Source organism: Neophocaena asiaeorientalis, unplaced genomic scaffold (assembly GCF_003031525.2).
Source record: "Neophocaena asiaeorientalis asiaeorientalis breed wild unplaced genomic scaffold, Neophocaena_asiaeorientalis_V1.1 scaffold649, whole genome shotgun sequence".
Lineage (NCBI taxonomy): Eukaryota > Metazoa > Chordata > Mammalia > Artiodactyla > Phocoenidae > Neophocaena > Neophocaena asiaeorientalis.
Genome location: NW_020173202.1, coordinates 1,598,440 through 1,619,277, shown reverse-complemented (window position 1 = coordinate 1,619,277; position 20,838 = coordinate 1,598,440). Strand labels below are relative to the sequence as shown.

General features: G+C 43.4%; 1 protein-coding gene across 1 annotated transcript in view; it reads right to left on the bottom strand.

Annotated features, from left to right (window-relative positions):
- AFDN (afadin, adherens junction formation factor) overlaps positions 1–13,786 on the bottom strand; it is a 94,777-nt gene extending 80,991 nt beyond the window's left edge. Inside the window, exons 1-4 of the mRNA XM_024744917.1 lie at positions 13,595–13,786; positions 10,085–10,200; positions 8,223–8,386; positions 5,584–5,744 (exon numbers count right to left, since the gene is read on the bottom strand). Of these exons, the coding sequence (XP_024600685.1) occupies positions 5,584–5,744; positions 8,223–8,386; positions 10,085–10,200; positions 13,595–13,769 (616 nt within the window). The 5' untranslated portion in view covers positions 13,770–13,786. The remainder of the gene's footprint in view (positions 1–5,583; positions 5,745–8,222; positions 8,387–10,084; positions 10,201–13,594) is intronic.
- Between the last annotated feature and the right edge of the window lie 7,052 nt (positions 13,787–20,838).

Here is a 20,838-nt window from a genome sequence, read left to right as displayed (position 1 = left end):
GACACAGCATGAGCTGGTCACCGTCCTAGGCTCCAAACAGCTTGTAACCTGATTGCAGGGTCGAAATCAGGGGGAGAAAACAAACAAGACAACAACATGAAGACATAAAATATGACATCAGAAACACAAAATGTAGGGGAGGGAAGTAAAAAATGCAGATCTTTTACAATGTGTTTGCACTTAAATGACTACTAGTTTACCACAAGTAGATACAGATCAACATATATGAAACCCATGGCACCCACAAATCAAAAACCTACAATAAACACACAAAAACTAGAAACAAAAAAACAGAGTACCACTAAAAAAAATCATCAAAATACAAGGGAAAAGAAACAGAAAGAAGACATGAACATAGAAGTACAAAAACTAATAGAAAACAAGTCCTAAAATGGCAGTGAGTACATAGCTATCAATAATTACTTCAAATGTCAATGGACTAAATACTGCAATCAAAAAACAGGATGGCTGATTGGATAAAAAATCAGAAGTCCCTATGCACTGCTTACGAGAAACTTACTTCAGAGCTAATGACCCATACAGACTGAAAGCGAGGGGAAAGAAAAAGATATTTATTTCATGCAAGCAGAAATGACAAGAAAATGGGGGTGGCAATACTCCTATCAGACAAAACAGACTTTGGAGCAAAGTCTACAACAAAAGACAAAGACGGGCACTATATAACGATAAAGGGATAAATACAAGAATGCTCAGTTCACATATATGCACCCTATACATGAGCACCTAACTATATAAAGCAAATACCAGCAGACATAAAGGGAGGAACTGACAATAACACAACAGTAGAGAGGACCTAAACTCCACTGACATCCATGGACAGATTAATAAGTAACTGACTGGATACAGTCTAATTTAAGAGGTTTTTAGTTTAAAAGCATAATACCACAGTAACATCACAACAGAAATACATACCTCCCAATTTCCTAAGGAAGGGGACATAGAAGAAAAGCTAACATTTTAAAATTCTACCATCGACTAAAATCTGTTTGTATAAATATACATTTCGGTTCTAAAATTAAGGGAGGATGATTCCCCTATTCAGAAGATGAAGAAAGCGTGGCCCACGGAACGCAAGGGTCCCTACTGGAACCCAGCTCCAGAGTCCGTGTCCTAGCACTCCACAGCCCCAAGACTGCTCACAAGAGAACTGAGGCAGAAGGGCTGACTCCCAAGGGCATTCTGGGGTCAGTTACACTCGGAAGACACCGAGAAAGTAAATACGTCTGAGTGTTAAAAATACTTTATGAGCTCTGGGGCCAAGGCTTGTTACAAGTTATGACTTCTGATCGGCTGTGAAGTGAGTCAGATCTCTTTAAGTACGTCATCAGAACTTGGGGAACCAACGCTCGGGCGAACAAGACAGGAAAATTACAGACTTGGCTGTTACTCTCAGGGAAACTTACCCACCCGTGACAACATTCTCCACCAACCTAAGCGCTAAGCTAACAGCCTCAGTAGGTTATAAGGATATAGTTTTCTAAGTTATTTATTAAAAACCAACAGAACACTTGAACTTACTATATTTGACTGCATTAACATTGACCACAAACAGCTATTCTGCCAACAGTATCCAGTTTTTTAGGGTTTCCTAGGAGCTTGTACAGAAAAATGTTCCTTCCACCCAACCATCCCTGTAACAGACAAGCTCTACTCCAGTGGGTGTTTTGCTGTTTCTTCTCCTAATTCTCTGGAGGTTTTGTTCCTGTTTTCTTGGCCTACTTCTCAACAATGGCCGCGTATTACCGGTATACTTCCTACCTCCACCAAATCTCTTCCATGCCCATGATGTTGCATCCCAAGAACAGCTTGCTCCCCAATCTTTGTCTCCACCTGGCACCACTGACTAGCACTCAGCCACCGAGCTGGCAGCCTAAAGGCACCCCCAACACCACGCCGGCCCCTCCCAAGACACACAGACGAAGCCCGTCTTCTCCTCCGGATGCTCCTTCATCCAGACCCACATCCATCCTGCTCAAAGCAGGGCGGCATCCGGAAGGCCTCCTCTCCTCAGAAAACTCAGGCTGGCGCTGCTTCCCGATCATCCTCTCTTAACATTGCTCCCGCTTTTCTCTCTTCATGACCACTGTCCCCGACTGAGCTCAGAGACTCGGTCCTTCCGGGGCCACACAAGCCTTTGAAGGGGGACACCTGCTTCTGACCACAACTCCCTCAAATCAACCCTAGATTCTGCTCTCAGAGTAACCGCTCCAGATTGGAGGCCTGGGCTAAACTGAAAGCATTCTCAATCCCTAGCTTAAAACTCTTTCAGCAGTTTATTAACAGATCATACCAAATATTTCCATCAAAGGACCCCCAATGGCACAGGAAAATAAATAGGGATCTCTGGGGACACAGGCTGAAGTTACCTGCAAAAAGCTTCCTGCTTAGGGCTTCCCTGGTGGCGCAGTGGTTGGGAGTCCGCCTGCCGATGCAGGGGACACGGGTTCGTGCCCTGGTCCGGGAGGATCCCACATGCCGCGGAGCGGCTGGGCCCGTGAGCCAGGGCCGCTGAGCCTGTGCGTCCGGAGCCTGTGCTCCGCAACGGGAGAGGCCACAACAGTGAGAGGCCCGCGTTCCGCAAAAAAAAAAAGCTTCCTGCTTTATCTTAACAACATATATAACATTGCATCCTGACCCACATTAAAGACATACTTTTTATAAAAAGATTTTGTTAAGCTACTTATAAAAACTGACACTCTAAGCCAGCTCTCCTTAGTCTGACTCACATATCCCTGAGCCTATACTTGAATATTCCTCAAGGGGTCACTGAGGAATAACGATGCCAGACTCCTTCCCGTGGTCGGAAGCGTGGTCAGCACGTGGCAGGTACCTCTGGGCATTCCTCTCATCCTTCCTAAAACTTTTACTACATTTCTCCTTCTTCACCTTTGTAGTTTCTCCCTTTCTCCTTACTTTCTTTTTCTTGTCTTTTTCAATTCCTGATTGAACAAGACAGAATATATACAAACAGATAAGCATTTAGGTCTCAAAAGCCATCTATCAAATTATTTATAGAACTAGTAAGTCTCTCAGTGTCCTAGTTTTTTTGAATCAGCGATACTATAATTCCCACGAAACATACAACTGAGACTCAGTTCATACAGGCACTAAGGGTCAAAGCAAACCCCTGATGCTGGAGAGACAACCAGGTTTCAGGGCCGGCTCCCACCGTGGCTGATGCTGTATGACACGCCACCCTAACACAAAGCTCTGGGCAAGCTCACAAGAAATGGGGTCACCAGCAATTTCTGTCAAGTGGGCAGAAGCGAGCAACCATGCATTTCAGAACCATGGTCCACAGACTACCTCGTGAATGGAGGTAAGGTAAGAGAGACCAGTAATAAAATAGAGAATAACGCTGCTCCCAAGAGTATGACGTGAGTGTGAGCACAGCTTTCCCTGACAGATCCCACCTGCTGCCACACAGACATATCGGATAATAAGAGGGTCTGGATAGGGACTAACACCCTTTGACTCAGCCTTGGAGCCGAGAGAATGGGCCCACAATTAAGCAACCTTCCCAACCAAAACTGCTATAAACCCGGCTCCAGAGAAAAGCCACCAGTCCCAGCACTCAGACCTTAAAACTCGTGCGTGAGCTAGCAGGAGCGCAGCGCTACAAAAGAGCCGCAGAGGCGATGACTTACCAGGTGAGACGTTTTTAGGAAAGGCTGGATCAACGATACAGCCTTCTAATACAAGGATTGTTTTTGAAACAAATGATTATGCTACTATTTTTTAACAAGTAAAACTACTTTACTTGCTGAGTATAATTACAGGTTAATTACAAATAAAAGTTTTGTATCAAATAGCTAAAAATACACAAAACCAATTTATAGCTCACAGAGTAGTCATGTGTTTTAACTTCTCGTTTTAACCTTTATTTCCCTCAGAAATACAGGGTGATCTCCAGGAAACATCATGGTGGGACGTGTGTACAGGATGTTGCCTTTGACTCAAGGGGTCCACAGGGACAAAAAAGCTGGACTTCTCTAAACGTACATTGTTTTGCAGATTTGACTTAGAAACTGTTGAACAACACTAAATTTTAAAGAAGCAAACCTTCAAAGTCAAAAGTAAAATAAAACAAACCTAAGTATAAATCAATGTGGGTATATAATCACATACACAGGAATCGAATATGCGATTTCAAACACAGCACAGATTTCACAAAAGGCTTAAATAAAATGTTTTCACTATCACATTGGTATTAATAATAGCCCTATTTTGATTTTGGTATTATACCTGATTAATATAATTATGTTGTTAATAATTATTCTATTGTTCTTAGGAGGAAAGAATTTTACCTTTACAGAAAAGACACCCAGATTTTCTAAAATCAAAGTAGTAAAAAAAAAACATATTTCCTAAGCTCTGTCCACGAAACAGGCTTAGGAGCAAAGACTAACCAGTAACAGAGAGCGCTCCTAGCAACCAGGCACTTATTCCAGCAAAAGGAACAGGATTCCTCCGAGGAAGAGCTAACTCCTAGGCTGGGGCAGGAAAGCATGAGGTGAGCAGACATCCTATCCTCCAGGGAAGCTCTCGAGATCACTGGGCCATGTCACAGACCCGGGTGCCAGCTGGAAGACAGCCCCGCTGGCTCGAAGCCTCCATTCAAGGATCAGTAACGACAATAATCGCAAAAGATGGACAAACATTGAGAAGCTTTACATCCGTGAGCTTATTAAAATTTTACAAACCACTGCTCACCTGGGGATGACACTAAGGTGAATATTCCTGTCCCACCGCCTACCACCAAAAACCCTAACCCTGTACCTGTATCTAATCAAGGAAAACAAGAGGAAAACAGTGGTAAACCACACAACTGGATGTCTTCAGCAAAACCTACAAGACATTCAACCTAGGGTTTTAAAACAAACCAACAAATAAGCAAACTGAGAGGTTAAAATACAAGAGAGAGGAGATTTTAGAATGAAAGGCATAAAAGACAAATTAACCAAATGCAACATTTAGGTTTTATTTGTATCCTGACTCAACTAAAGGAATTATCAGAGGCAAATCAGGAAAATCTGAACAATGACTAGGTATCTGATGATTTTTAAGGAATTACTGTCAATTCTTTTCTATGTGATAGTGGTACTATGGTTTGCTTTATTTTTGTTTTTGCTTTTTTTAGAATTGTTACCTTTCAGGAAAATATATCAAAATATTTATGGATGAGAAAGTTGGGATTTGATTCAAAAATAACACAGTCTGGGAATGAAAGCAATATATGTAGAAGCAGAGATGAAACCTGTTAATTATGGAAGCCTGCTTGGTAATAAACACATGGGAAGTTCATTATGTCTCTATTCTTTTGTATATACTTGACATTTTCCAGAATTAAAAAAAAAAAGCCATACTGGGGATAAATACGTAAGTAAACGTATTGAAGGCAAAACTGACTTTGTACCAGACACACATGGCACACGCTTGCTACGAAGAGGCTACATCACCCATTAACTTCACTTATTCAGGGCCTCATGCATATATGAAAAGGATTATTAAATTAATAGACTTTACAACAAATATAACAGAAAAACAATTCAAAGTCTGCACCTGAATCAGGCCGCCCATCTGAGCTCCGAAACTCCTGCATTCTCTTTTCCAGTTTTTGTTGTCTCCGTCGTTTCATAACCACCTCGGGATTAGAAATCGTTCGGGTAAAGCTAGTTTCAGGCATGTCTTTGTAAACCTCAGCAGCCAGTCGAGAATTTTCACTGTAAGGAAAAAAAGGCAATAACAAGATTTTTAAAATTTTATATCAGAAACAACTGTACTGAAATCATACAAAACTCAAAATGGCAGATGCCATTTGCCTACACAGTTCTGCCGCGTACCATTCACCACGTGCTAATTACTAGGGATGGAGAATACACTTCCTCTCCATACAAGCTGAGATACAGAACTAAGCAGAAATTTATAATTAAAATTTTATAGTGAGTTTACAGAACTCAATTATTGAGTATTCATTAATAAAGCTAGAATGTATAAATTATACATTTCAGTTCTTTCTACCGCGGTTATCTTAAAATAGACTAAACGAGGGATACAACATTCCAACCACTAGAAATAAAGGATTGAACATACTTTAGTAAAAATCTGTCTTCAAATTACAGTAATCTTGAAGAACTCAAACAGCCTGATTTTTTAACAACTAAGAGATTTACCACCATTCACTCTCTTGAAGCGCAAGTTTTAAAAGGAAATTGCTCCGTAAGTTCCTATAACGAGTCAACTGTATAGAATGATGAGTTGAAAACTAAATATTTAGGTAAGATTGATGTGCTTTACTCAATTTTGATAAATATACTTTAAGGATGCCATTTTGAAAATCACAAAATAATTTCATTAAGTCAGCCAAGCTTCGAATCAATCAAGTTAAACTTAACTCATTTTAAGCAGCTCATTTCCTTAACACAAATAATTTATCCCCCTATAAACTAAATAAATAGAACGGTAGCCTAAGTTCTAAACTCTCCGTTTCCTTGATATCTTTCATATGTGAACATCTATGTATACAAGTTCTTCCTCTTGCATAAACACACTAAGGAGAGCCTTACTATGTAATGCTATAGTCAAGAGTTCATGTGCATCCCACAGGCGTCTCTGCCTAACGGATTAATATCTAAATCCATTTGGATGCGCTCTACAATGGGCTCAAATTCCACTCTAAAGTAAACTCCCTTCACTGACAAACGGTTAATATCCTCAAGACACACACAACACTCAGAATCAACCAAAAAATGGAAAAAAGACTTGAAGAGGTCCCCGCGGCAGCAGCACAGTATCAACGGTCAATGATCGTGCAGAGAGACATCCACCTTGTTAACCACACAGTAAGCGCGAGTTATTGAAGGTCTCACATCCTGCAGAGACTGTACTCTGCTCTGTTACACTCAGCGGTACTAAGGGTATGGAAACGAGAGGGCCCGTGGGCTGTGCAGACCTTTCCAGGGGCTGTCTGGCAACACAAGCATCCCAAGGGGTCTCTGAGCCATCCTTCCAGAGCATTTCCTCAGGAAATATTCACATGAGTCCTCAAAATTGTAAAAACAAGGATATTCACCGGAGTATCATTTATAATACCAAAAAAAACCCTGTAAACTCTCCACAAGTACATGAAAAGGGCTGTTTTCATAAATTATGGGAAAACTATATGATAGAATACTGCTATCATTTCAATTATTTAATATGTATGTTTTTTGTGAAAATATATATATTTTGACTATGTGTATTTATGTGAAATACATACAATTTCAGTGGGAAAATGTCATGTGAAAAGTTCTGGTTTCAAAAGACTGATTATACTTGTTTAAAAACTCTCTACGTAGATATATGAAGCGCATGTATTTGTGTTGCAGAAACAAACTACGGCTCTCTTTGGGTTCATACGTGCCAAGAAGCTCCTTTTCCCTTTCTGGCAAATCTATCTACTCTGACTTTCTAAACTAAGCTGTAAACAGGACACTATGCCCTCAACTCTAAGGCAAGGAAGAGGCCTAAGAGAAACCACAAGAAGAGAATGAACTGAACTGAAAACTGACAAGGCTACACTGAGGCCCAGAGACTCCAAGCGAGGAGGAAAGGCCTGCTTCTGCTCGTGTCTCCTTTCTGTAATAACGAAACACACAGGTTTCCCTTATGCCCTCAGCTCCGAGGTCTGAAGCTCAAATCCCTTCCGACAGGGAAAGACACCTGTGATGGGGCTGCTGTGCGAGAAAAAGGAAGGGGGGCGGGCGGGGGCCGGAGTGAACCTGATGGTGCATTTGAACCTGAAAAGCGAACACCAGCTTTTCTCACTGGTCTTGCCAACCTCTGATCAGGTGTTAAGTGGACCTGAGGTGTCTAAGAATCCATTACTGCCTTAAGGACCAAAACAACAGAAAGGAAAGGAAAGGCCAGGCAGAGACGAAGAACACCCCGACACCCAGTCTACCCAGGAACGGCAATACCGTTCATCAGTCCGCATCTTTAAGAAGAGCGCGCACAGCGAGACCAGCCCTGTGAGCGACGCGTGCAGCTCAGTCAGAGCCCCACCGGCTTCCCTCGACGCCGAGGACCCAGCACGAGCCCCAAGGCACTTACCTGAGGCGCACCCTCTTCGGCCTTTACTTGGAAATTTAATGAGGTCTGCTGCACGAAAAACACCGGGCTTAGAACACAAAGAAACAGGAATATTTCCAAAATTAACTTACGTGTCATCCCCATGGAAAGGTCTATCGTCTCGATCAGACGCCTGCCTCATTGCCTCTTTTTCTCGCTTCTTTTTTTCCTTCTTTTCTTTCTTTGAGAGAGTTCTCTTGAAGTTCTGGATAACACCTTCTTTTTCCTGCTTTTCAGGTCCGTTACTTTGAGCCTTCTGATAAAAGTAACATTATCACTACACTGGCTACGACACAGAATGACATAAAGCTAGCTATCTATGGCTTGGCTAACTTCACCTCATACGCTGCGGCCAGAAACAGAGCCACCGGGGCAGGGGAAGGTCTGGGGTGAGAAACGTTCTTTGTCTTGATGGGCCGACAGTTACGTGAGTGTACTGATCAAAACGTACACATTCAAGATCTCATTTCACCTTGTGTAAATTGTATCTTAATTCAAAACTATAACCAAGGAAGCAAACACACAAGAAAATCCAAACCCAGTTAGAAAACGGGTTGGAATCACACCAGCTTATTTATTATTTTTAATAAATAAAAATCCAAATAAGTTACATGAAGTAACTTAAATAAAAGGAAACTAATGAAAATATGGAAATAACTAAGTGTTTGAATCATCGTCTACTTTAAATATGTTTTCTTTAACTTCAAAAGAAATGTTAAGAGTAGCCCTAATAAACTGGATTTTATGAAGCAAAGTTGCAAGTACTGTGTTTGTACAAAAACTGCTCATTTCTTTTCCAGATCTTACTTGTTTCCTTATTCATAATTTATAACTTGGCCTGCCAGCAGATGACACAGAGACAAATTATTTTTATATGACTTAATAGGTTGGCTGGTAAAGAATCAAGAAAAATAAAAGATTATCTTATTGGGAAAGAAAACTGCCTTCTGCTTTGTGAGTGAGCATCTCCGTTTCCTTGCAAGCTACTCCAGCACCCTCCTGTCATCCTGACCCCAGAAGAGTTCTACTACATAGCAAGCAGGATCTGTGGCTCCGTGAAAAGGTACATCAGCTGAAACCATGGTGCAGAAACAAAATAAAACATGGACACACACACACACACACACACACACACAAGTATCCGTTCTTGTATCATATGTGTTCGCCACAACGGCAATAACGGTCCCTGGAGCGCAGGAACAGGAACACAGAGGACATGACACAGACAACGTGAAAACTGCTGCCCTAAGTAAATAATGGTACTTGCCCCCCAGCCTGCTGGGGCACAAAATTAAATACAAGATTTTTCTCAAAATATCCTTAACCTCTGCATTTGCTATCACTTGTCAATACTGAATTCTAGTGTAAGAGGCCGCTTGACTTAAAACAGAATTATAATTGTTTTAAAATTGTATCAATATTTCATAGTATTCCACATAAAAAGGACAGTAGCACAGGAATTCCAGACATCCTACTACCTGAGAAAGTTTTAGACTCACTCTATTTCATCATCCAAAGAAACTCAAGGAAGTTTACTAATTTCTAACCTTACACATATAACATGAAAAAGGTCTTAAATATGCCTTATTAAGTTGTATCTAAAAGTTCACATATAAATAGGTTATTAAAGTTTTATTTTCCCTTCTGATTCTTATTAAAACCTATTTTGACTTTATAATTTAGGGAAAAAAACCTGAAGCTGATTTGAACATTAAGTCTCTTAGGAACAAAAGCTTACATAACTCTTCTTTGAAAAGGAAGGAGTAATGTTTTGGATTATTCAGTGAAACAGAGGATGAAGCAGGGAGAAGCTGGGCTACTTTTAAATTTTATTCCAGGACGGGGGTAAAAGGGTAGTTCAGGAAGAGAAGCGGAACAGAGAATGAACCCCTCCGACACGACACGTGGTCAGACGCAGGCCAGGCACAGCACGGGCCGAGACCCAAGGCCTCACCTTGGCAGGAACAGCATCGTTCTCATTCTTAAGAACAAATCTGCCCTCTCGATCATCCTTATTCCAATTCAACTGCACAACAAGGGGCTTCTCGTCTATATCCAATCTTCTTTCTTCTTCACAACATGAAAAGGAAAAGAAATAAGCCGTGGTTATCTAATGGCACTAGCCAATGCAACATTCTGATACACATTAAATTTTAGAGACAAAAAATACCTAATTACCTTGATTACTTACCGATAGGCTGAAGTGTAATTCACAATGTGAAGTTAGAGTTTCAATGACTAATTCAGTATTTTGGTGCTACTATATGTGTACTACCACGTGTCCAATGCCAGACACGGACCAGGCACAGCTTCCTGACAACATTTAGAATGTAACCCAGAAAATAAGAGAAATACACATGGACTAGAAAAAAATATAAGCAGGGCTTTGCCATACGTTTGTTTCTATAAATCAAATTCCCTCACATACAACTGGAAAATACGGAAATAATGTTCATATCACAGAGAAGTTCCACTGATTCACGGGATTTTTCTTCTCATGTTAATGTTAAGACGCTGTCAAGAAACGGCACCACCGCCATCAGTCTTGGAAGCGATCACTGCACTCTCCCTCCTCCCCCTGCACCTCTGATCCTCGTCTCCAAAACCACACTCCTCGACCCGCACAGCCCCTCCCACCACGAAGCACCAGCCTTTTCTCTGTCGATGAAGTGCTACGTTAAGTGACCACTTCCTCCCTTACTAGAAACCTAACAAGCCTCATGGCAGCCCACTGAGGGCCCTACACAGCCTGACCACCTACTAGAAGCCGAGAGCTGGCAAGGATTACCCAGGTAAACGCACACAGGATGCACCACAACAAGGGCAGCAAAGACAGGAAGCAGTGAGACCAGAGGGGGTGGATGACAATGGTACAGGAAGCAAGTCAACGGGGCAAACTGAGAAGACAGAGTTTACAGAGGCTTTCAGTGAATATTATAGGTAAACAGCAGGTTAATGATCAGAATACAGGAAAAACAAATTCTAAGTCATTATTTTATCAACTGAAAATACGAGAAAAGAGTAGTAAGTCACATATCGGATCAAGAAGTTCCAAATTCCTGCTGCAAAACCAAAATTACCAAGTTGCTCGTGTTGCAGAATCTTCACTAGATCAAAATCCCTCATGGCATGCTTTTTAGAGAACCAATCTTAAGAACAATTAAGTCTAAATCATAAAACAAAAACAAGGTGAGCTGTTCTAAAGCATACGCGCCTAACTACCGCATGCAAATATAGGTAGGGCCCCGCTACAACTTTGTAACTTAAGGTATCTTCTGCCTTATGTTAGAAGAGCAGAATCCTTTTTACTTTTCCAGTTGATTTCACACAAGGAACCCTAACGCAGAGAAGGGCTGAGAGTGGCGTTTCCACGGTGCTGGGCCAGCGCTCTGGTTCACACAGCAGCTGCGGTGTCCGGCGGCTCACTGAGGAGCACGTTACATTTCCAGTGCAACGAGCTGCACCTGCCGGATGCGGCAGGAGCTGCTGGTTCCCACCAGGTTGCGCACTGTCCCACCAGGGTCACGTCGGGCTCTCCACGGCGCTGTAGGAACAAGCGCTGCCCGCAAACCAATGTGAACAGGAAAGGAGGGCACTGCCCCCACCCAGGAGCTGGGCAGGGCCCAGGAGGCACACGTGCCCCGTCAGGGAGCAACTGTGATTAAGAATGGGATGAAATTTTCAGTTTTCCTTTCATCTGATCTGTACTATTTTTTCAAACACCCACCAAGCTGTTAAAGCATAAATCCTGATGAACTTGTCTGAATCTATGCAGTAAAATGAACTGTTAGGTATTTCCTTTGGCCTAGAGATGCCACTAAAACAATTACTGACACACTAAGGGCTCCGTGACCCGAAAGAGATTGAGAACCTGCATGCCAGGGTCTGCTCCTCTCTGAGACCCTGGCGGGGTATGAAGGTGCAGAAGGACACGGCCAGGCCAGCCTAGTGGTCACTGCAGGGGCGGGGGGAGATGGGGAACACTTCCTTCTTTACACAGCTTCCTTGTGTTTTCATCCCTTACAAGTAACATATTTTACTTTTTAATTAAAAACAAATCTAGCAAAGAAAGTTTAAAGAAAAAATGTTCTTTTAAAAAAATCAAACCCATTCCATTTTTAGATCTCAAATCCCAATCTTAGATAGCATTTCAAAGACCTCACTTGGCAGCATTCAAATGACCCAATGGTGCAGCGAGAAGAGGGCTGAAAGTGAGAAATACTTTATTCCTCTTTGTAACCTATTTAAAAAGATTCTGAGGTAAAAGGAGAATTCAACCTCAAAAAAACGTCCAAAATTGAGACCATCTGCTATTGTCAAATCTAGTTTGGGTATTATTTATGTAGGTGATACCCTAGTAACCTTAAACGAGTGATAAACAAGTACAGCCTACCTAACATAATACTGGTAGCATTTGGTGACACCTGAATTCCACACACTACAAAAATTTTAGCCCAATTTCAAATGTACAAAGAAAGCTGTACTTTTGAAGATAAGAAAAATAAATTATGTTCAAACAGTTTTGTGGCTGAAACTTAAACAGGTATTCAAATTGGGCTTGTACTATATACAATCCTTTGTTTACTGCATTAACTGGAATTTTTTGTGTTTTTTTTAAACAGGTGACTCAGTACTTCAAAAGCATTCATAAAAAATTTTATGAATTTCTACATTTCTAATCAGTTCAACGTCAATTGCCATGTGATATATAGGATACTTTCAGAAATTTCAAATCTTAAAACAAGGAGAAATTACTAACTAAACTACATAACTGGAATTTGTTATTTTTTTCTTAAACAGGTGACTCGGTACTTCAAAAGCACTCATAAAAAATTTTATAAATTTCTACATTTCTAATCAGTTCAACGTCAATTGCCATGTGATATATAGGATACTTTCAGAAATTTCAAATCTTAAAACAAGGAGAAATTACTAACTACGTAAGAGAGTTTCCTCCAGATGCCCTAATTGTTCCCAAAGAACAACGTTACTGTTTCACGTTACAAAAGTATTACAGCAAGCATGATAAAACACTGGGTTTTACTCATAAAATACTGTACTCATAAAACACTGGGTTATCGTTAATTGTAATATTATAATCTATGCAGAAGAGCTACATGAAATACTTCTCCAAAATTAAGCAGCTTACTGTACCATCAATGTATGTGACAGATCTGCTGGAGAATTTCAATTATGAAACGTTATGCTACTTACCTTTGGAGAAGTGAGCATACGTAAAACTGATCTATTCATTCTAACTCCCAACGAATGCACCTACTAGGTAGGAACTTATGAGGACATTTCGCAGACATACTCGAGTTTTGCCAACCTGTTAACTGCTTCCCCGGCCCCTCCAGAAAAAGAAAGAGGGGGTCAGCAGTAAAGCAGGGCCCCCGGGACAAGTGACTGTGATAGTCTCAAGATGAGCACACATGGCCGACAAGCCCCGTCTGTGTCCACTGACCTCCGCTGACATGCACTTCGTACAGGGAGTACTTGGGTGATGACAACATCCGCATGTCAGGGCGGAATTTCTCCGCGAGCGTTTCCAGCACGTCCTGAGTGGTGGCGGTACTAGAGACCCGGATACATTTTGTTGCGAAGTTCCCAGCAGCTTTATCTTGAAAATAAAATCTCATCACTCCATGGAACTCCAAATCCTAAAAGGAAAACAAAATGATACATTTTTGGAAAAACAACATCCTAAAATGGTGTCTTCAAATTTAATTATGTGACTTGGGACAAGTTATTTACAATCTGTCTCCTTCTTACGTGTCTCAAGTATCAGGTAACGGCGGTAGAGCACCTGACGTCAGAGCCGTCAGCAAATGCCAGGCACACCTGGACAGGCATCGCTTTATCGCGTCTTTATAACAACCCAGTGAAGCGGATACTATGACCAAACCCAACTCTCAAGATTTGGTCTTTAAAACTCACGGAGTTTGAGTATCCTGCCCAAGCAGTTAGTTACGCAGCAAACCCAGAATTAAACCCAGATCCACTGAACTCTGAAGTCCATGCCTATCTGCCCCTGAGGTGCCATCCCATCCTGAGATTACAAAGCCTAAATGAAGAGACTGTTCTAAAAGCAAAGGGGAAACGTTAACCCCAATCCTACCATGAATGGGAATAAAGGGAAACTCAACGTTAGCGGAATGTAATTGTAAGTAATTTTCACTATGAACTACTTGCCCCAAATCAACAGACACAATTTAGATTTTTCTTAAAATCTTACTTCCAGAGAAAAATTCGACAGAATGTCAACCAAAGACTACTTCAAGCAGGCTGAAGCCCATGCGACTGTGGAAGGCTCCCTCCCATGGCTTCCTTTTTTTTTTTCTTTTCTTTTCAATCAATTACGAGATGGTTATTTAGGTCCTTTGCTATCACCGTAAAAATAAGACTCAGCATGGGGCTTCCCTGGTGGTGCAGTGGCTGAGAGTCCGCCTGCCGATGCAGGGGACACGGGTTCGTGCCCCGGTCCGGGAGGATCCCACATGCGCGGAGCGGCTGTGCCCGTGAGCCATGGCCACTAAGCCTGCACATCCGGAGCCTGTGCTCCGCAACGGGAGAGGCCGCAGCGGTGAGAGGCCCGCGTACCGCAAAAAAAAGACTCAGCAGTTCACATCCCACAGACTGGGAACCACCGCATCAAAGAGAATCCGTGTTTGTTTGGCAGGTTACACTTTATCTGGGGATGCGAGAGGGTGAGGTCCAGGGTTCCCGTGCACCCCATTACTCCCTTGAACACAGAACAAAGCACAGCTCCCCGCCAACTCCTGAGGAGCACTTGCGACCCGACCCCGAGGTTCTGTGCTCGGCCTCCTGCAGCAAAAAGCCTCGGCCGGGCTGCTCTTCAACGGCCGCCTTTCTCTCCCCACCACGTCTGACACATGGAGTCTCTCCACCTCCAGATGTATCCAGAATCCATCCAAAATCTTGTTAAAACCCAGTCGGATAAATCAGTCCCCGCTTTCTTCCTCGCAGTGGCTTTCGCTCTCAGACGTCAAGTTTCTCCTGCAGCTCAGAGACCATCGCAGTCAAGCTTCTGCCCACGTCCCAGTCCACTAGCCTAACCTTCACTGAAAATTATGAACTGGGAAGTATTTATTTGAAGAAAAGTAAGGCAAATGGAATATTATTGATAGAATGGGGTTAATGGTATAACCATTTGAAAGTTAAACCGGAAAAATGAGACTATAAGGCACGTTTCTAGCGACGAAGCTTTTACTGTGCTCGCCCAGACCCTGCCCACTGGGCCACCCGCCCTCCCTGTTCCCCCTGCCCCGGGGAGAAACACAGGTAAGTGAGCATGTGTGTCAGAAGAACACCACTGAACCACAGACTCTGGGATGAAGCAGGACCACGGTTACGGGGTGAGAGCTGAGAAAGCTTAATGAATTAGGAGTCTTCTTTGTCTGGCTTGGGTCAAGCAGCAAAAAAAAAAAAAAATGAGGCTGATATCCTTTAAAAATAAATATCTCCATCTCCATGTTAGTCTGGCAACCCGAAAAGCCGTAAGTAAGGATGCACGGGAGAGATGCCCCTCAACTCAGAATCTGTACGCAGGTTCGGGTCAACGCCAGGAACAGCCAAGGCTCCCTCAGCACGCACTCTGCCCCAGGCACGGTACTCAACACTCTCCACGTGGCTCCCTTGGCCCCAGGATCCCCCAGGGGCCCAGCCCCGTGAAGTCACTCAGGGATCCCCATTCCAGGTTTCACTCTTCCTACCGACCAACCTCCTCCACAGGCCCCTAAGACAGCACTTCAGAAAACAACACTTAGTCTGGAAATTCGGTTACCTACATTTAAGTTTTTATTATGGGAGTCACATTTTCATCCCAGAATTCCGCTCCTTTCACCACCGCCGCCCTGAAATCATCCGCTGCACCTAGCAGTCTCCTCTGAAGGCCCACCCTTATACCTCTCTAAATTACCCTCCGTAGCACTCAATCGTTTTGATAACTGGGTCGTTCTAAATACATCATTTGTGATGAGAATAAAACAGCTAGATACACCTACAGGTCCCAAAAGACACGAAAGCACCAGCTTCTCTGAGAACGGCCAACAAGTAATTCCCAACTACCAGATATTGAAGGAACAGAGGCAGCATCTGTGGCTGAGAGGGGCTGCCCACCCCAGCTGGGCAAGAACAAAGGAAAGCATCTAGAATGACTAGATGGAGGCAAGCCTGGAGACAGCCCCCCGGATCCTTGGTCACCCTCATCAAAGTCCCTCACGTACAGATTACTACCCTTTATAGGTACAAAGAAAACTACAAATATTAACCCTCCATTATTAATGTGGTTCAGCTACTGATCTTACATAAAATGTTGAGATAAAAGATTTTTTTTTAAATAGAGTAAACCCAAGGTTACAGATACAGGTCTCCAGCAAGAACAGCTGTCTACAGAGAAGTAATAATATTTCTATCGATGTTTTTAAAGAAAAAATTCTCCAGGTCTGTCGAGCCTAAATAAAATAGCCAATAAAAACGACCTTTGATTTGATTTCATTTGCACTAAATAAGTATTCATAAATAACTATTAATTAGTTTGCCTGGTGACCTTGACATCACACAGAACATGTGAGTAGAGTCGTCACTGGGGTGGTCCCTTGATGAATGAACACATTAGCGTTCTGTTCGATCATTCAGCTAATTTTGGCTGGTGTGAGTAAGTCCACAGAATTTTATCAAACCTGAGAAGACTGCTAAAATCAAGCTCCTGAACCTAAAAATTGGGCATGTAGTGACCAAACTAACACACAGTAATAACTAACTAATGTATATGATGGTCTACCACGTGCCAGATACTGACGGTTCAGCATTTAATTCCCCAAACTAAGGGTCAGGTACTACCATCAGCCCCACTGCACAGCGGAAAAAAGAAAAAGGAGGTCCAGAGAGGCTAAGCACATGAGCTACAATCACACAGCCACCAAGTGGCGGGCTGCAGGCACCAGCGGAGCCCCAGAAGATACAAGTGGACAGCTGAGTAACTGAGAGCGAAGGTTCAGAGGGGCTGGAGACCTGGACAGCACGTGCTCAGCTGCAGGTGTCCTCATGGCCCCCACTCCCCACGGAGCCCAGCCCGGCTGGGAGGCACAGCAGGGCACAGGACAGCAGGCACCCCTGAGGGAGTCTTCATCACCCACGTGAGCTCGGATGCCCTCAACTATAAGGTGGAAGCGCCATCAGAGCCTGGGCCCCTTCCTAAGGTGACTTCCTCTCAGCCTCTCCGCAGACGGCAGCTCTTCTGAGATGAGGAGCTTTCATTCACAGTCCAGGTCCTCCCTCGGTCTCCAATGCTTCACACATAAAAATCAAAACACATTTGAGTCAAAACTTCCAGCAACAATGTCTGATGCCTCCAGCTATGGCTGTCTGTTCTCACCTGAGCAGAACTCTGAAAAACAAAACTTTACACTTGTAATCAGTAGGCAGCTGGAATTCTGATGCTGCTGCAGCCAACACGGCCGTAATTTTATAAAGGCAAGTGTTTCCTTAAAAAAGACTCCTCCCCTCCTTAGTGCTGGTTACGCCTATCACCCAAGATAAAACAGCATTTACAATAAAAGCACTGGGACGTCCCTGGTGGCGCAGTGGTTAAGAATCCGCCTGCCAACGCAGGGGACACGGGTTCAATCCCTGGTCTAGGAAGATCCCACATGCCGCGGAGCAACTAAGCCCGTGAGCCACAACTACTGAGCCTGTGAGCCACAACTACTGAGCCCGCGAGCCACAACTACTGAAGCCCATGAGCCACAACTACTGAGTCTACATGCCACAACTACTGAAGCCTGCGCTCTAGAGCCTGTGAGCCACAACTACTGAGCCCGCGAGCCACAACTACTGAGCCTGCAAGCCACAACTACTGAGCCCGTGAGCCACAACTACTGAAGCCCGTGAGCCACAACTACTGAGCCTACATGCCACAACTACTGAAGCCTGCACTCTCGAGCCTGTGAGCCACAACTACTGAGCCCGCGAGCCACAACTACTGAGCCTGCAAGCCACAACTACTGAGCCCGTGAGCCACAACTACTGAAACCCACGCACCTAGAGCCCGTGCTCTGCAACAGGAGAAGCCACCGCCATGAGAAGCCCGCGCACTGCAACAAAGAGTAGCCCCTGCTCGCCACAACTACCGAAAGCCCTCATGCAGCAACAAAGACGCAACGCGGCTAAGAATAAATAAATCAATAAAAGACCTGACCTTAAAAAAAAAAAAAATCTTTAAAATAAAAGCACTGCTGCAGGGCCTCCCGTATCTGGGTGAAGTGCTGCCTGCTGACAGCAAGTTTTCAGGGAGAAACTTCTGTCTGGAGCTGGCGGGACAGTAACTAAGCCCCTCTCGTCACCTACGTACTGCATATCCATCACAACAGCTCAGTGCAGAGGGAAGGAAAAGACAATATAACCATCACTTGGTTCCCTTCCTTGACGGTTACTTTTCCTGACAGGAAAACACCTTTCTTTTTTTCCTAAAGGTATATACTCACCTTTACATAAAGTCTTCCCTGAGAAAAAGGATCACTGACGATTTCTACAACAGAAATGCAACACTGCTTGGGGCTGTGTTAACCACTCTGAAACAAAAGCATTTTCATGTTTATCAGAAAGAATGCAACAGACAAAAAAGAGAGAGAGAGAAGGCTTCTTATGAAGTTACACACTAAAGAGCCAAAGCAAGGAACCACGAGTTAAAGATGGAGACTTGCTTTTCAATATTTTATCAATATCTCATTAGTGAATGAAACTGATAATCAATCCGCCTTCTTATCCAAACGAGCAGAAACTCACCAGAGCAACCCCAAATCTCCTTTGGCTCAAGCTAATCAGAACGACTTGCTCTAAAGCTTAAACAGGGCAACCGGGCTCCACTCACGTTTCTTCTCCTCACTTTCAGCAGTTATTTGAACTCCACGTCTTAGCCTGTAGCGCAACAAGGCTACCTGCAAACAGGTAATCAGCTTCTCCACCCCCCCGGAGGGCACAGCCACCGACAGGACCACCACTTTATCACACACACACACTTTATTCCCAGGCTGGTGCCTCCAAGACAGGGGCAAAATGTTAAGATACAGCCGTGCCTTCAAAACACACACATCACTGTACATAAACCATCAACAGCACAACGGCCATCCGACTCACGTTGTTAAAAACAAATAACATTTGAAAGTCAACAGGTTAGGTAGAGAATGGAAGAAATACTTGAATATGGGTTTCTGCAATCTTACTTGTATAAACACTATCTTTTAAACTTGTATGAACTCTTTTTTAAACCAGTACTTCAAGAATACTTTTTAAAATTATATGCCTTTCATTACCTAAAACTTTTGCAAGACAAATACTCCTGAAAGCTTAAAAGAACTATCTGGAAAGTACCTTCACCCACTTCTGCCCATGGCAATCATTTCTGTTTCATCACCCGGCCTCCGCAGGGCTCCGTCGCTCTGTGTGACATAAACTGGCCGACAGGCACACCTCACTGTACTGCACTCCACAGATACTGCGGTTTTTACAAACCGAAGATCTGAGGCAACCCTGCGTTGCCAGATGATGAACGGTTAGCAATACACTCTTTTTAATGAAGGTACGTACATTGTTTTTTCAGACATAATGCCAAAGTGCACTTAACAGACTACAGGGTCACGTAAACATAACTTTTATATGCAACCGGAAACCGACACAAATCCGTGTGCCTCGCCTTACTGTGGCATCTGGGACGGAACACACCGTGTCTGCAGCGAGCCTGGGTCGTCATCTGAGAGCAGCTGCTCTGACCCAGCAATCCTCACCCAGCAACAGTTTATACCTGCGCGCGCCTAACTGGTCTTTATAATAAAATGACTCCAACACATCTTTCTGTCTGAAAATAAAGGCGAAGCTCTGACACATCACAGTGCACACCTGTTGGATGTGAGCCAACTACTGTTCTCCTAACATCTTGAGGCTAGTTTACCAAAGCTGAGGAAGACCAAGTTCACTGAAAATGGGAAAAAGTCATCTTTCAGGATAAAAGTTCTCTGGACTGAAAAACTGATCGAAAACACACACGTCCCACAGAGAGAACACACGCAGATCGCCCCTTTTATGAACTCTAACAAAAATCCATCCAGTATCCAACCATGTCAACGTTATAAATAAGACAATTCTCTGCCAGAAAACACAGGCTGCCATGAAAACCAAGCGGCCAACGTGGTTTTTTAAGGCCACGGTAATCACTGCCAACATTATCTACTTAACACCTGCCGGCTCACGGTACAGGACGACGAGCCATGGAAGTCTGCCGGCTTCCAGGCAAGTTCCATCTGTGCTTCCCTGTGAGACTCCGTCGGACCCGGAACTCTACCCGCCCTCAGTCAGCATTATAACGGGATCGAAAGGTCAATGTCTTCCCCACGGTCCTCTTAGAATTTTTAATCTGTATCTGAATACCTACCACACAACATACATTGGGGAAGCGAAAGATATGACGACTTGAAGAACACATTAAACCCACATGACCAAAGAGCAATAATCACAAATGTGATTAAAGACCATCTTTACTTCTACTGTAACCTTTAACTACTGCACTTGTACAAACGTAAAGTGCAGCAAAGAGGTAAACAAAACAACCCTCAAAGCCACCTCTCTAGTCGGGGGTCTACCCAACTTTGCCATGGATCCTTCGGCAGTCTGGTGAAGCCTATGCAACTCTTC